This window comes from Mastigoproctus giganteus, chromosome 7, assembly GCF_048544385.1.
Source record: "Mastigoproctus giganteus isolate SK-2022 chromosome 7, ASM4854438v1, whole genome shotgun sequence".
Lineage (NCBI taxonomy): Eukaryota > Metazoa > Arthropoda > Arachnida > Uropygi > Thelyphonidae > Mastigoproctus > Mastigoproctus giganteus.
This window is the reverse complement of record NC_143581.1, coordinates 158,316,920-158,335,519: the sequence shown is the minus strand read 5'-3', so window position 1 is coordinate 158,335,519 and position 18,600 is coordinate 158,316,920. Positions and strand designations below refer to the sequence as shown.

Below are 18,600 nucleotides of genomic sequence, written 5' to 3'. Positions count from 1 at the left end.
GGAGGAGTTGCCTTGCTCAACACAGAGAGCAAAGCAATGGGTCGATATGACTCCAGTAGGTGTGGTGGTTTGCTGGGGTTTTTGATTAGAAGCTTAATAACAGCTTTCTTCCAGGGATGTAAGCAGATGAGTAGAGGATGTAAGGAGCAATTGACCATTGATGCTGCAGTTATGGAGCAAGGCTACAAGAAGCACTGCAACTTATACACAGCCCACATTGTCTTTGAGTAGATCTTCGCTGTCTGACAGAGACACTGAAGATCTACAAAGTCAGCCCAACACTGACACACTTCCTAGAAGAAACCATGGCAAAATAGAGTTCCACGATCAAATTTGAGAACATCATGACCAGACCGATACCCATCAGAAGAGGAATCTCCCTGACTATCCACCCAACCCACTATCCACCATGCTCAATAACAGCACATATTGATAGCCTAAAAGAAGGGAGGAAGAACCTGTACACCCTCTCTCTCCTGATGTACATAGATGACATCAAACTGTATGCAACAACCAAGAAAAAACTCCAACAGTTACTCTGGATCACCAAAGAATTCATCACTGACATCCAGTCAGATGAAACTACCAAACGAAGACCGGAAAACAGATTGAAGCCATAACAGAGGGAGAGACATACAGATATCTGAGGATGATCAAAGCTCACTAGTTAGAACACAAGGAGATCAAGGCCTGCCTGACTGCCTGCTAAAATCCAAGCTGAATGGTGGGAACATGGTCACAGCCATAAACACTTATGCTGTCCCATTACTGATGTTCTTCTTCCAGATTATACATTGGACCAACACAGAGCTGGAGGAGATTATGAGACTGACTAGAATAATGATGACTATGATACACCAACACCACCCAAAGCCGGCTGTCAAGACACTTACCATTGCCCCTAAAGAAGAAGGTGGGGATTGACTGACCTCATTGAAAAGGAAAAGAAGGCGATTAAGAACCTGTGGATTTCTTCTAGGAAAACATAGCAAGGAAATCAAGCCATAAGGAAGATAGACAAATGGCACAAAACACTCAGCCTAGTTGGGTTGAAATTTTCCATTGAGCAATACACTTTGTTGTCATATTCTACATGTCATAACATTATTATGGCATGTAGAATTGTTAATAGAATTGTTACTATTGTTGATTGGTGTAGTATTTTGTATCCTATCATTAGCCTGTACTCTAATTCGGTTTATTGTGGCAATGGAATAACCCCTGTTTAAGAACCTGCTAGTTAATATTTGTATTTCTGAGTCCAAAGCAGATTCCGTCATTGAATATTTATAGGCATTTAGAAATCGATTAAAGATAATCGATCTTTTGTAGGTGAATGGGTGATAGCTATTATAATGTAGAAGCATACTGGTGTTTGTAGGTTTTCGATAGATGCTAAATTGTATTTTATTCTAGTCCTGGGTAAGCGTGAAATTTAGAAAGTTTAATGACTTTGTATCCGTATCCTCCCTTTCCAATATAAATTTGAGTCTAGAATGAATATTATTAAACGAATGTAAAATGTCTTGGATAGTACTACTATCAGTAATATCTAGAACATTGTCTAAATACCTCCCATAGTATGTGATATGGGGTTGAAAAGGTGTCAAATGTATATGCTCAATCGTTGAGAGATAGATCTCTGACATTAAGGATAGGGTACAAAATGCTACACCAATCAACAATAGTAATATCAAAAAATTCTTTATTTCTGTCCCATATGTTGAACAGTGGCACAAACAGCTTAACAGATTCTTTAAAGATACTGAATTTAAAATTATAGCCAGGCCAATACAGAAGTTACACACTATACTGAACAATCGCTTGGTTCTTTGCGCGTTCGCAACACAAATTAATGATCTGGTATACAACATTTCTTGCGGTGATTGCGACTCATCTTACCAAGGTTCGATGCGATTTTCTCTTAATATTGACATGAAGCCTCAGTTCGTGCTTCTCGTGTAGCAGCGTCAGAATTAGCCTTTTATGCCATTAATGAAAAAAAATACCTTTTTATTTAACGAGGCCAAAATACTTAATGTTCAACGTAATTATACGAGACTATTAATTGCAGAAACCATCGAAATTAAATTACATGAGAATTCTGTTAATGTTTGCTGCCCATATCTAATCTCCGATTCGTGGTGTTTTACGCGCATGCACGAAGACAAATAATACCTATTTCAGTTCCATGCTCACCCCTATTTGGTATTTTCATTCCTGTGATCATGACATACGGTCAAAAAGCATCGTCAGCTTCAGGAAGGAAAATCGTTTTATATATTTTCGTTAGATTCTTTTAATTGCATTAATTTGATTTTTAATTGTTTTAAATTGATTTGAATTGTGTTAAATTGATTATTTAATATTATTTATATTTTACTCTAATGTACTGGTAAGTTGTCGATTTTTTTTCGTTTTTTCCGTTTTAATTTCTGGAGGGTATCATACGGAAGTGTTCTACGTACGATCTTGAGGTAAACTCCTCTTATTATTTTACAAATATCATTATCAACATAGAACATATTGAGTATTACAGCTCTGATTCATACTATCTAATAGGAAATACATATGAATGAAGGTTGTTAAGTTGGAAGGTTGTAACACAATTATTGTGTTACAACCTAATACAATTATTTACAAATTTTATTACGCAATAAATACATCCTGACAACTGTAATAGTAAGTAAATAGTCAGTAAATACATGTTGACAACTCTAACATTCATTGTAAGGTCCCTTCATTGTTACAAAGAAGCAGAGAATATTCTTTTATTTGTTTAATTTGTTATGAGAATTAAAGGTTGGTGAGAAAATTAGTCATTTGTAATACTCCTGAAAAATTAAGATTACTTTATCTATAAATATTGTATTTTGCATAGCAGTAATGTATCTAAAAATATTGCATTTGATTAACAGAAACTGAAAACCCACTTTTGACCCCAAAGCCTGATATTACCTCCACTGTTAATCCCGATGTTCAACGTGAGGACATAATTCCTGTCATTATTGATCGCCGAAAGAAGAGATCGGTGATTCCAATGTGGTATGAATTCTCTTCTTACCATGTTGATACCCTTATGGCCTTTGAAGTGAGTACATCAATATTTATAACCGTAAATTTGTACAGTTTGCGAATTTTTTTATGTGTTATACATAAATTAGTAATTTTTTTATTTTTATGAAAACCAAAAACATGAGAGGAATTGGAACATATAGTGCTTAGTACCGTGCATGGGTTGAAGGTTGAGAAAATAAAAAAAAGATATTTACTGACATTAAACTTGAATTTCTGTAGATCATAATTTTCAGGAAATAAGGTTGAAGGGAGATTGTTCCAGAAAACATTAAAATCACCAAGAAAAATTACCTGGCCATTAGGAAAGTTGGATTGGGGAATGTGATGTTTCAAAAAGAGTATGGCAAAACATTCCATGTGATTAGTGGAGGTGGGAGAATGATAGAGGCAACAGGTTTATTTGACAGAATGTAGAGAGCAATTTTAAGCCAGAGAAGATTGAAAAGAGGAGATTCCAAATTAGAGTGGACATTTTGCACACATAACTATCTTTGAAGTGAAAGGAATCCTACAGCGAATAATTAGGACAACTGAGATGAGCAGTGGTTGAATCAACTAATAATTGTGATTCTGTCAGAAAATTTGTTTCTTAAGAATTATGTTTACCGTAACCTTAAAACGACAAATCATACTGCATGATAGAAGAGATGGGAATAGGGGGTTGCTGGAGCTTTGCTGTGGAGCCACAATATGGGTTCCACCCTTTCAAGGACCTCCACTAAGCAAAGTGGTAGTATTTCACTGGTTGATGAGTGTCATCTACCACCTAGTAACACAGAGGTATGGAATAACACAGAGGTATGGAATTCCTCTGTGTGGTGTGGGTGCCACGCCTTGACCCCTGCTTGCTTTGGTTTGCACCTTGTTGTCACCTCCAGTATACTAGGTGCTGTAATTCAAGACTTGCATATAGGGATTATACCCAGAGTTACTAATAGTCCTACCATCACGAAAGTGCATAGCTAGAAACCATCTATACAAAATTAAAGTTTCTGTCATAATTTACTAATAAAATCGCAATTATAATTCTTTATAGATATTAATATGAGCTTCTTTGTTACTCCTGCAGATGTTCAGATGATACTCATATTCTTACCTCACTTTTTCCAGTGTAAATGAATAATTGAGTGTTGTATTTGAGTATTGAATTGCTTTCACTTTAATTAATAATTAATTAACTGGAAAAAAGGTAAATTAGTTATTTACTTTTTTCTTCTTTTACTTTTCACTTCTATTAACCACAGAAAATGAAATTTCCATTAAAAAAATTAAATGTGCCTGAAATATAATGCATTGCAAATGAACAATACTTAACATTTACTTATGAGTTTATCTTGGAAGAAGGAGCCACAGAGCTCCAAAACAAGGTTCTATTCTCTTAAAAATGCTAAATTACGCAAACCCATTACAGAGTTGGCTTTCCAAAAATCCATGCACATAAAAAAAAAATTAATGCTATATCAGTTAACTTGGTAGATCTATAAATAAATTAAAGTTTATATCAAACTTGATAGGCCATATTTGAAACATATATCATAAAGTTGACCACAATCTGAAAGGAAAGAATGAAACTTTCTGTAAAAATCTAAAAGGCACACAATTTCTGGAAATTTTATGCAAAACTCACAAAAGTAGCAGATAAGTTATTGAGATGTTTTCATGGAATTTTTCTGTTTGCATCAAGAAGTTTAAAGTCTTGACATGGCCTTGTCTCTAATGTAACTTAATAGCTTTGACAGAAACAGAAAATTCAAATTGAGGTTGGGAGAGGGCATCAAACTGCATTGTTAAAGATTATCGTCTTTAGTGATGGAGTTTGGTAAATAGCCAATGTCTTAATGGGATTCCTGAATGAAAGGCCAACTCAGTTATGAATTTATTGTGGTGGTCCAAATCCTGACTTCAAGATTTTACTTTTATGGACTTCTCTGTGTTTTATCAAAGAATGGGTTTGCATTCCACATCTTCCAAAAAATCTTCCTTTAAAAAATTAGTCAACTTTTATATAGTAATATACTTTTGTAATACTATACAAAAGTAATTGCTTTCACTTCACGCCATGTACATCAAATTAATATTCACTCAATTTTTTTAATGTACTTTACTTATTGATGATGTGTTATGCTGAGAAATTCTTGATTTCCAGTGTTAAAACTGATTTTCTGATATGGAAAAGTGTGGTATACTGCTTTGTGCTGTGTTGTTTCTTCTTGTGTGGCAGATATATTTGTTTAAACTTGTTTTAAACTTCTGAAGTTTCTATGCACAGCCACCTACATGGAATTTACTTACTGCTTACTGTTGACAGGCATGGCATAGCCAACAGGGTAGTGCAAAAGTACAGAGTTATGCATTTCACATGGATCCACTAAAAATATTGAGGTTTTTGAAATTCTAGTCTTGTAAACAGATGGTGTATAATATTAGTACTGTATTATATTTATACAGGTTTTATATTTTTGTATATTTGTGAGATAAAAACAAGAGTAAATCTGAGTGGTGGGGCAGAGCCTTAGATATTCCACTTTAAACCGTCCAGCTCTGAATGGAAAATAAGTTATAAAGTTCTTCCTCTGGTCATTGACAGGAATGGTATATCATACTAATATATAATCATATTTTGGAGTTTCAAGTATGAAATTATAAATGTCGGCATGCAGAATTTTGAGCTCATGGAAATGGATGTTTTTTTTTTTTTTTTTTTTTGGAAATTTTTACCGTCTTTTTGATTAAATAACATATTGAATTGAGTTTTACAAATCCTTTAAATAGTCTTAGTCACATTAGTTATTTTATTTTTAAATTTAGCTAGGGATTTCGTAAGTTATGATTTACTGTTTAGTTTACTATTTATGTTTACTATTTAGTGTGGCTTTGGGGGCAAATTGCTGCTATGGATAAAGGGATGGTTGAGTGGGAAGACAGAGAGTGGTAATCAATGGACACTGCTCTTCATGTACTAATGTTATTAGTGGAGTCCCCCCCCAGGGTTCATTGTTGGATCCATTGTTGTTTTCTGTATTTATTAATGATATTGATGAAGGTATATCAGACTTAATGTCTAAGTTTGCAGACGATATGAAGGTTGGCACAGTTGTTAATGACACTAATGACAGTAGGCTACTGCAACAGGATCTAGAAAAGTTGAGTAGATGGGCTGAGAGGTGGCATCTGAAGTTTAACATTTTCCAATGTAAAGTATTGCATATGGGTAGCAGTAACCCCAGAGTAACGTATCAACTGTGTGGTACTAAACTCAGGTTGGTAGAGAATGAAAAGGACCTGGGGGTTATTGTGCAGTCGGATATGAAGTTTTCTGAGCAGTGCAGACGGTCTGCAAGAGTAGCTCATGGTGTCTTGTCAATGATATACAGGAATTTTTTCTAGTAGGGATAAGGAGGTGATTATCCCTTTGTATAAGGCAATGGTCAGGCCACACGTTGAGTACTGTATACTGGTCTGGAGACCTCAGTTTTAGGAAGGATGTAAAGCTGCTGGAATGAGTACAGAGAAGGGCAACAAGATTAGTGAATGGAACAAAGGGTTACTCTGAGGAAGACAGGCTTAAGTTATGCAAATTACACTGTCTGGAGACTAGGCACCTGCAAGGTGATCTGATTGAGGTGTACAAGGCCTTGAATGGTTTGAGCAAGCTCAATGCTGATGAGATTCTTCCTCTTGCCCAGATTAATCGTATGAAGGGACATAAATTCAAATTGAGGTAAGACAATTGTAGAATAGATGTGCGGAAATTTGCCTTTTGCCAGGGTGTGGCTGATATCTGGAACAAACTTCCATCTGTCATTGTAGAAGTGGACAGCTTAAATAAATTCAAGGCAGAACTAGACAAATATTTGAAGCAAAATGGGAAGGGGTTTTCTTTTTTGGCTGATGCTGTATAAGCTTGCTTTCTTGCATGATATGCCTATGCTAATGCTATTCATACTGCTGTTGTATCGGTATTTTGGTGTGAATATTGTAGCACGCAAGAAGTAGTGCAGAGGAATTGTAGGCTGTTAATTGTGATAAATAAGTAGCATGAAGGTTCTAATCACTTGTTGGATTTATATCTTTTTTGAGTTTAGCTAAGAATTTTTTACTTTTTAGCAAGGATATAACTAATTTAACATTGTGATTGTTATGACAGAGTAAAATGTACATCTTGAACTTGATAACATAAGGTATAATGTAAAACTAGATATTATAATACATATCACTGCATTTAGGACCCTATTAGTTTAATGTAGTAGTGTCAATTAATGAACTAAATTTATTAATCTTATTAATTTTCGTTGTTAATCAATTGAATTGTATTTAAATGGAAATGATGCCCCAGACTATAGCAGAAAAGCAATGGACACAAAGAAGTGAGAGTGCTGTGACTAGAGTGGGAACTGAAGGTGCGATTCTCAAACTCATAAGAGCTTAAAAAAATGTGCAAATGTTTGTAGACCTTCCTAGAAGATGACATGATCTGGCCAAGAAGGATGTCTTTGTTTGTGTGCTAGGTGCAGAGAGTATGAAGAAATCGGGCACCAATTCAGCATTCTGATGAGCATTTATCAGTTTGAAGAGTAGGGTAGATGCTCTTGAGGGAATTAAAATGGGGGCTCACTAAACTCTCAGCTGCCCAACTCAATACCACAGCTCAAAATTGTGCATCAGACAGCATAGTGGCAATCTCCAATGCAGAATGCACTGGTCCCAAAGGAGGTAGTTATTACCATTGACTCTATTGTCAGGGAAATGGGAAATATGTTGTGAAAGGATAGGTGGAATAGAACCAGGGTATATCTGTGAGGGGAAAAAGTAGATGATGTTGAGCAGATATCATTTAAGGGCACAAAAGGCAATATTGTTGTATATGTTGGCACTAAAGATGTTGAGAGTAGGAAACCTAAGGACTTACTTAAGAACTACAAGGCAAAAAGTTGTGAGTTAGGATTGAATTTGAAAGTGTCTGCAATTCTGCCCATACACAATTGGAGAGAGTATTTGTTGAGAGCCTTTTCAATTAATTTGGTCCTGGAGAGAACGTGCAAGGCTTGCAGGGTAGAATATTCCCCGGCGTGGCTTTTTGCTTGTTAACAGGAGAGACTGTTTTTACAGAGACTTTTTACGCCTAAATAAAAAGGGTGCAAGAATATTTGCTGATATTATTGAGTATTAACCAGAACCGCAGGCCAGAGTTGAAAATGATTCATGCATTGCTGCTATTAGTACACAGCAACCTGGAAGTCTTGGTTTTAAGCCCTGCTGTGGTTCATCATGAAAAAAATGAATACATGGGCCTGTGTTAGGTTAACTAAGGGTAGGAACACATGTATGCATACTTGCATGTACACTAATGCTAGGAGAATTGTAAATAAATTTGATGAATTTGAAGTGCTGATGAAGTCATCAATTGCAGACATTGTAGGAATAGCAGAGACATGGTGTCACTAAGATATAAGTTATGCTGAATTTGAATATGGGGAGGACAATGTATATGGGACAGGATAGGTGGAGAGGTTATGTGCTTAGTTAAGAAGAATATTAAATCTAAGGTAGTGCATCTGGATGACTTAGTCACTGACTACAATGTTGAGTCAGTTTTGTGTGATATAAGCACTGGGAAAACAGAATTGAGAGTAATAGTGTGTTTAGCATTAGTAGGGGAATATAATACAGAAGCAAGCTTATACAGCATCAGCCAAAAAAAAAAAAAAAACCTTCCCATTTCATCCATCCATTCCCTCCAAATGTTTCTCTAGTTCTTCCTTGAATTTATTTTTTAAGCTATCAACTTCACAATGACAAATGGAAGTTTGTTCCAGCAGTCAGCCACTAAAGGGTCACATTTCCTTAATGATTTTTTGTCTGTATCCTGTTCATTAATTACTTTTGCCAGTTCAGTGCTCAGCTGAAATTTCTGATTGGGTAAGCAAGGTTTTGAAAAAGGACCCCAGGGGCTTGGCACACCCAGGATCCTGAGCTGGATATCATCATTCTTCTCTTCTCTCTCTCTCTCTCTCTCTCTCTCTCTCTCTCTCTCTCTCTCTCTCTCTCTCTCTCTCTCAGGGTAACTCAGAAATTTTTTTTTTTTTTGCCTGGTGCAGCATAAGCCTCAGGCTTCCCTTGCACCATATGGCTAATAATAATAATAAGGCAAATTTCTGCACATCTATTCTACAATTGTCTTTCCCCAGTTTGAGTTTATGCCCCCTCAGAATCATAATCTGATCAAAAGGAAGGATCCCATCAGCATTGGCCTGCTCAAACCATTCAAAGTCTTATACACCTTGCTGGTGCCTAGTCTCCAAAAGCAGTTTGCAGAACCTAAGCCTTTCTTGGTTAGCACACCCCTTTGTTCCCCTCACCAGTCTTGTTGCCCTTCTCTGTACATGCTCAAACAGCTCTACATTCTTCTAAAATGATCCCCTTATACAAAGGGATAATCACCTCCTTATCCTTGCTAGCAAAATTCCTGTATATCATTGACAATACCCCATGTCCCGCTCTGACAGCCTGTCTGCACTGCTCAGAAAATCTCATATCTGACTTCACAATTATCCCGAAGTTCTTTTTCATTCTCCAGTACCCTGAGTATAGTATTACACAGTTCGTACATTTCTCTAAGGTTACTACTACCCATATGCAGTACTTTGCATTTGTCAATGGTAAATTTCATTATCTACTTTTAGCATTAGTAAAGGCACATGATGCAAGAAAGCAAGCTTATATAGCATCAGCTGAAAAAGAAAACACACACACCCTTCTCATTTTCCACACGCCCTTCTCATTTCCCATCCACTCACTCCAAATGTTTGTCTAGTTCTGCCTTGAATCTATTTAAGCTATCAACTTCTACAATGACAGTTGGAAGATGGAAGTTTGTTGCAGCAATCAACCACCCACTGGCTAAAGGCAAACTTCAGCACATCTATCCTATAACTGTCTTTCCTCAATTTAAATTTATGCCCTCTCAGGTGATTATTCTGAGCAAGAGAAAGAATCCCATCAGCATTGAGCATGCTCAAACCATTCAAAGCTTTATACACCTCAATCAGATCACCTTGCAGGTGCCTAGTCTCCAGACACTGTAATTTGCAAAACTTAAGCCTTTCTTCATAAGAACAACCATTTGTTCCATTAACTAATCTTGTTGCCCTTCTCTGTACTCATTCCAGCAGCTTTACATCCTTCTTAAAATGAGGCCTCCAGACCTGTATACAGTACTCAAGGCCTTATACAAGGGGATAATCACCTCCTTATCCCTGCTTGAAAAATTCCTGTATATCAATGACAAGACACTATGAGCTACTCTTGCAGATCGTGTGCACTGCTCAGAAAACTTCATATCTGCCTGCACAATTACCCCCAGGTCCCTTTCATTCTTTACCGCTGTCAGTATAGTACGACACAGTTGATATGTTACTCTGGGGTTACTGCATTCCACATGCAGCACCTTACTTTTGCCAATGTTAAACTTCAATTGCCACCTCTCAGCCCATCTGTTGAACTTTTCTAGATCCTGTTGCAGCAGCTTACTGTCATTAACAACCCTGCCGACCTTCGTATCGTCTGAAAACTTGGACATTAAGCCCAATATACCATCATCAATATCATTAATAAATACAGAAAGCTTTTAAGCCTATCTGCCCAACTTTTCTAGATCTTGTTGCAGTATCATACTCTCTTTACTGTCATTTGCAACCCTGCCAACCTTCGTATTATCTTCAAACTTCGACATTAATCATGATATATCTTCATCAATATCAGTGATAAATACACAAAACAACAATAGGTCCAGCACCGAACCCTGGGGAACTTCACTAATACCATTTGTCCACAAAGAGCAGTGTCCATTTATTACCACTTTGTCTTCTTCTACTCAACCATCCTTTTATCCATTGTAGCAACTTGCCCTTAATACCATACTGCTCCAATTTTTACAGTAGTCTTCTATGTTCAACAGTATCAAAAGCTTTCCTAAAATCCAAGTATATGATATCAAAATTATTTTTTGAATCCAGTTCCTTTGTATCCAACCAAATTGGTCAGACATGACCTCCTCTTAACAAACCCATGCTGTGTCTGAATTATTATTGCCATATTGTCTAGATGATCCTGCAATGCTTCTTTAACCAGTGACTTCATTATTTTTCCCGGAACAGAAGATAAACTAACAGGTCTGTAATTACTCATGTCACCTTTTGATCCTCCTTTGTGAATTGGAGTTACATTTGCACATCTCCAGGCCATGGGGACTTCCACAGAGTACAAGCGTGCTCTCATAATTATGACTAAATTTTTTTCTTATTTCCTTTTGCACCTCTATATATTATAGGTTGATATTCCCATCCATCCCAGGTGCCGTTCTTATGTTTAACTTCAACAATTTCTCCTTCACTTTGCTGTCGATTATTACAAAATCATTTAGCACTGTGTTAGAGTTTAATAAGCTTCTGTCCTCTACTTCCCTACAGAATTTCTCATATGTGAATGTAGATGCAAAATATTCATTCAATTTGTCAGCTATCTGAGCAGATAGGTTCGACTTGATGATCCTCAACAAGTCAAACCATCGATGTCAAGTGGACAAACATATTCATCCCCTTCCTTTTTTAGAGTTTATATAAGTATAGAAGTCTTTTCTGTTTTTCTTTGCATCCACAACATCATCAAAATCATCAACAACATTCTCAATTTCAGAAACATATTTCTCACTATTAAATTCAAAAAGGATATTTTTGCAAATGATCTTGCATATTTGCAAAATGATTGAATTTTTTTTCTTTGAGATCCTTAGCCATTGCCAAAAATTGATATTTATATGCAGAAATACTACTAATCATGTCACCTACATTTTATTTTTTTCCTTGTAATTCCAAATTCAGATCACCTAATTTACTGGTAAAATCTGCCAAAAAATCCAGATCACACAACCACTCCATATCTTGTAGCTACTCATAATCATCTCCCCTTTGATCAACAAAATTTTTAATTTCATTCAGCAAATTTCGAAATCTCTGTAGAAACTTACTCTGACTCAGCCACCTCACATCTGTATGTAATATCAGATCTGGTTCTTTTTCATCGAGTTGCATTTTGAAAAGTCTCCTTTGAAGAATCTCTTCTGGTGGAATTCACGATTTTGAAACCGATGTCCATAACACTTTTAGTATTTTATCTTTTGCTGACTAACACTTGTTGGTGGATGATACAGTGGTAACTCAAAAAATCTGGGAATTCATCATCCTTTTGGCACAATGCGATGAATCCATTAAGATGCCCCATCATTGCTTTAGCTCCATCTGTTGTTACTGATACGAGCTTAAATAGTGGTAATTTAATTTTTTCAATGAAATGTTTGAATGAGTTAAAGATATCAAGATCTCTAGTTCTTTCTTTTAATGAAACCATACCCAACAGTTCTTCTCTAGTGGCAGAATCATTGAAAACCATACGAATAAAAACAAGCAACTGATCTGTATCACTGACATCTGTAGATTCATCCAGTTGTAAAGAAAAGGACACACAATTAGCAATATCAGCACACAATTGTTCGCTCACATTTTTAATCATTTTTTTCTATGCGTCGCATCACAGTATTTCGAAATAATTGCAGATCTTGAAGGGCACTTTTAATTTCATTTTTGTTCTTAAAATTTTCAAAAAGAGAATCTGTTATTTCTAAAAATGCATCTTTGATGAATTGATCATCAGAAAATGATTTGCAATTTTTTGCAAGATGACTCACTTTAAATGATGCTACAGTTACTACTTTAGATTGTAAATTAGGTGTCATGAAGAAATTTTGTTGCGCAAGTAATCTGGATTTAAGTTCTAATTTATTTTTTCTAAGGTCACTATTTGGCGGAAAATCCAATTGATATTTACCATGGAGTGCGTTAAAGTGTCCTTCTAAATTTCCTTTTTTTGGTTATAGCCACGGAAGCATTGCAAATCATACAGCAACATTTTTCTTTCACCAATACAAAAAAGTATTCTAATTCCCACTCTTGATGAAAATGATACGTTTTACTCTTTTTCATAGTATTCATTTTAAATCAAAAGATATTAAATTAACCTATAAGTACTGTCCAGTTATTAAATCAGCAAAAGCAATGCTTACCAATTAAAACACTTTAAGTTGTGCGAACCGGAAAAATATTCTGTCTGAACAGCTAACGTAGGATAATTGATGAAAAGGATTCCCGAATGAGGAAGTTGTTTCCAAAATAACCGGACAAATACACCACTGTTTATTGCTCTGTTTGGTTATATCCTTATAAGAATCAGTTTTGAATGCCTTTGTGATATTTCTCTAAAGCTATTTCTGGAGGTCACAACCATAAAACAATTTGCACGTTCCGGTTTATTGGGCTTTTCTGTTTGTGCAAACTAATTATAAATTGGTAATAAACTCAATCTTATTGCATTTGCAATTATACTGACAGCTGGAATTCTGTGGTATTTTACGTTATTATGGTGAAATGTGTTTCTCCTTCAATGAAATCTTCAATCATGCAAAAAAAACAAAAATAAAATTTCAAAATCTGCTGTTCATTCCTATTTTCGAAGCTTCATAAAAAAAAAAAGAATAACGCGCAGGTAGAGAAACCTGCTGCGCAATATACAATTTTGGTAGTATACTTGACCGCGCAAATCGAGGAATCACTGTATATTTAAAATTCATCGTGATTGACCGAAATTAAAGTCACGATCGACTGGTAGATCACAATTGACTCGTTGGCCACCCCTGTTCTAGAGTAATAGAGAAATGTATTAATAGTGAACTTCTACACTCTCTTTGGACTTCCAACCTAATAATTATTTGGCAATGTGGATTCTGTTTTTTTTGATTCGTGGCTCTTGCTTACATCACTCACAAGTTTTAATGTAAGTTTGGAGAAACTCCAGAAGTTACATTTGATTTTTCAAAGATTCAGTTTGACAGACTTCATGTAGTCTGTTTTCTTTTTCACTTGAATGGCTAGTTTCTACTGTAGCCACTTAGAGTATGTATTGGTTGGTGTCTTTTTATCTTGGCTTTTTGACTAATAATAATAGCGGCAAATAATTCAAGGAAGCAAGCAAGGATGCCTATACGGCATCAGCCAAAAAAAAAAAAAAAAGAACTATTCTGCCTCATATTTCCATCTCATCTAATAATTTCTGTAATTCTTTAAATTTATTCCAATTACCCACTTCATAATTCCAGATGGAAGTTATTTCCATCTGGAATTGAAGATGAAGATGAAGTTTTGCATTTTGCTCATAATGGAGTATCTCAAGATTCTGTATATGGGTGGTTTTCTTCCACCCACTTCAGATATCATCCACAGTTTTTCTGATGATAGTGTGCTGCATTCATCTTTTTTGTTTGACAAATCTTGCTTTCCAGAAGCAACCAAAATTTCTAGAATATCCTTCACCAGCAATTAAATGCTAATTTTTATAGTTATGTGTAACTAGGCTTGCCAGCTTCACTTGAGTTTGGTATTAGTAAATCACTCTGTTTTATTTCTCAAAAACTTCCTTTGTTTTTAATTTTTATTTCTTTCCTGCCTGTTCTTACTTTCAGAATACCTAGTTCTCTAGACATAATGTTATTGCTTCGTAACTCTCATCCTGTCCATGAAGGGGGAGTACTAGGATTATCTGTTACTATTAGTATTGACAAATAATGCAAGGAAGCAAGCTTATACAGCAACAACCAAAATTAAATAATAATAATAATAATAAATTAAAAAAAAAAAAAAAAAAAAAACTTCCTACACCAAGCTATCCATCTCCTCTAATAACTTGTCTTATTCCTCCTTAAATTTATTCAAAATTCCTGCTTACACAACACCAGATGAAAGTTTGTTCCAACCATCAACTACCTGTAATCTGAGCAAGAGTAACATCTGCCATTTTTATTTAAATGCTGAGGATGCCATCTGCATTTAGATTATGCAATCATTTCAGTCTTAAATAGATCAAAAAGATCCCCTCTGGGGTGCCTAGTATCCAGATGCTGAAAGTTGCAGAACTAATATTTTCTTGTTAATAGTATCCTTTTGTTCTCCACTAATCTTATCACTCTTCTCTGCATCCATTTTAACAGATTCATATTCTTCCTGAAATGAAGCTTACATACCTATATACAGTACTCAAAATGTCACCTTACCTATTGCCTTATACAGTGGAATAATTACCTCCTTATCCCTGCTTCCTGTATATCATTGACATTACCCCATTAGCTGTCCTAGCAGCACATCTGCTCTGTTTAGAATTCATATCTGAATGCATAATTATCCCCAGGCCTTTTTCATTCTGTATTACAATGAGTTGGGTACCATATAGTTAAGTAACCTTTCTTGTTTGAAATTAACGCAAAAAATGAAAAAAAAAAAAAAAAAAGAATTGGTCCTGGTGAATTAAAAAGGTAAAAAGAATCAAGGGAAAAAAATTAAGACATTATAAATGTTAAGAATTTTCTTTGTCATTCTTATTTATCTTAGTTTATTTCTGTCAACCCTAGGAAGTTGGAATGGTTGTATTAAGTGATTTCTTATTGGAAACAAGGCCGTGCCAGAGATTAGAAGTACTGCCTCGAACAATGCACCTCTTTAATGATCTCCGGACAACTGTGCTTTCTGGTAAGTGGAGATTTTGTTTATGCAAGGATAACTCAAAAAAGTAATGGCAGTTTTATTATTAAAAACAAAATATTATATAGGCAAAATGAACTTTATCTACACATAAGTAACAATAATGTTGTCCTTGTTCAAAGATGATAATAAATTAATTAATCTTTGCTCATGACTTTTGATTTTCCATGTGAATAGACTTTTACAGAATGCTAAATGATTCTGAAAATAAATTTAATCTTACTAACATTCAACATATAACAAAAATCAGTTGCTTTATTTTAAAAAATGAAAGAGGAAAGAAATAGTCTTTATAAAAAGAATATTTCCACATTCTCTGGCATGTGTTTGAAGTAGTGATGTTGCATTGGATTTTATTGAAATGATTTTTGTTCACTGCTGGTACCTGTTTCATATTATTGTGTGGCCAGCTTGTATTTTCTTAAACTACATAGTTTGCACAGATTCAGTAATTTTGTTAAGGATCAATGTCAAAAGTATTTCCGAGGTTACTTCAATAATTTATCTCATTGTTTAATTTTATTTGAGAAGTGCTTAACTATGCTTTACTTTTTTTTATAAAATAAAAGAGAAAAGAATAACAAATATCTCAAATGTATTTAGGCTAGGTTCTTATTTGAGGTTTTCCATCTTGCTTATATATTGAAAGCTTCTGCTTTTGCTATATAATTTTATTGAAAGGCAGGTGACTCTTATGAATATATTATTTTTAAATAATTTATGTACAAGGTGTGGCAATGAAGTTGCTGCATTGATGCTATTATGGTCCATGTTTGATGAGCTTGAAAATAAATGGAAGCGGTGTATTGTAGTTCACACTTCCTACAATAGATGATGGGAAAATAAATGGAAGCAGTGTATTGTAGTTCACACTTCCTACAATAGATGGTGGTGTGGAAATTGTCCAGGCTGACAGGTTGCAAGTAGCAGTCAGTTTCATTAGTAACATTAATGTCCAGTGTCATGATTTTGCAATGGAGCAATGAATGAATATCAAAGTTTGCTTTAAACTGGGAAAGTCTGCAACAGAAATGTATGGAATGTTAAAAACTGTTTATGGAGATGAAAGGTTAAGTCGTACCATTGTGTCTGAATGGTATTATTAGTATTTGTGATGGTTCAAAGATGGATGTGAGAATGCTCACAATGACCTAAGAAGTGGATATCCATCAACATCTTGAAATGAGAATAGAATTGCAAAAGTTCAGGAAATTGTGGTAAGAGATTGTCATTTGACCCTCAGAATAATGGCTGATGAATTGGATTGAATAAGAAGGCAAATTCTACATGAAGGTTTAGGGAAAAGGAAGTTCTATGCAAAATTTGTGCTGTACAGCTTCACAGATAAGCAGAAGCAATGAAGAGTGTCATAAATGCAAAGACTTCATCCAGACTTGTTAAGACAATCCTAATTTGCATTGATTGTATTGTCAGCAGAGATGAGTGTTGGGTGTTTCCGTACAACTCAGAGACGTAGCATCAGAGCATGCAGTGGACTTCAGAATCATCACCAAGGCCTAAAAAGTTTTCATTTATAGAAGTCATGGATCAAAATGATGCTGATCATGTTTTTCAACAAACATGGTGTGATTCACAAGAATTTGTATCTAAATGGGAGAGAATCGACGCTACAAGCAATGTACAGGTACTTTGAGTTTTTATTGAAGTTTAGGTGAGGCTCCAATTTTGAGAGAAAGGTAGCTGGTTCTTGTTGTATGGCAATTCCTCCTCTCATTCTGCAGTTGTTGTGATGACATTTCTGATCAAATGTGTTATTATACAGATCCATCACCCACTCTATTCTCCCAGTTTTGCACTAGTGACTTCTTTCTCTTTTCCAAGGTGAAAATTGTCCTTAAGATACTGAAGGAAATTTACTGACTCTTTTCGAAAACTTTTAGAATGGTGTAATAAATGCATTCAATCAGGTTTGGATTATTTTGAATAAAAATAAAACCATTTTTGAGCTTCTTCACTTTGTGTCCTTTTCATTGCACTAGTTATCTGGGAATTTTATTTCCACATCTTGTAAATTATACACATTAGACATGTACATACATTAGACTAAGTAATTATACTTATGATTAATCATTTTGACCTTGTATATAGTACTTATGATCATATTTTTATTTTGTATATGATACTTATGATCATACTTTTATCTTATATATGACCTTTTTTTTTATATATATATAAAATTTCTATATTAATAAAAATAAAAAAAAAAAACTGTTACAAAAAAAGGTTTTTGCAAGTGCAGAAATATAAATTTCACTATTTTAGAAATTGTGATTTTATACCTTGTATTTCTTATAAAAATTCAGTTTTATTTTCTGCTTTCTGAAAAGTTAACTTTTAATTCAGCATTGCATTGCATTGTTAATCATTTATGATGGGTGTGTGAAAATTAGTGAGATTGGCAATTCTGCATGCCTGTATTGGACTTGATTTATTAGGTGTTTCAGTTGCATTGTGGCATGACATTTGGTGCATCACTGTTGTTGTTGTTGTGTTTGAGGTGCATCAGCAACTCAGACCATTGTGACATTGTGTATTATGTCTGTACACTGACATAATACACAATTTGTCCGATCAGTCAGTTTGTTCACTGATTGATCTTAAAAACCTGGAATAACTCATGGATAGTTATTCTGCCTGAGATCTGCTAATCACAGCCTTGATTGAAGAGGAGTTTAAGAAATTCCTCCAGTGGTCAACATGAATCAGAGCCAGACCTCTCCAAATGAGTGAAAAGTAGTGAAATCTGTGTACTTTCATGGGGAACTTTGATGAGTCATTACCTGCAACCTGCAGACTCACCAAAGTTTTGTTGTTGTGTTCCATGTATATTTCATAGCTGTTTTATGAGATTTTTTTTTGT

At 34.9% G+C, this 18,600-nt stretch overlaps 1 protein-coding gene across 1 annotated transcript in view; it reads left to right on the top strand.

Moving 5' to 3' along the window:
• The window catches only part of LOC150083280 (murinoglobulin-1-like), an 892,685-nt gene that overhangs the window by 360,047 nt on the left and 514,038 nt on the right, over positions 1–18,600 (top strand). Inside the window, exons 16-17 of the mRNA XM_090378459.1 lie at positions 2,919–3,091; positions 15,590–15,707. Coding sequence (XP_090234585.1) covers positions 2,919–3,091; positions 15,590–15,707 — 291 coding nt within the window. The remainder of the gene's footprint in view (positions 1–2,918; positions 3,092–15,589; positions 15,708–18,600) is intronic.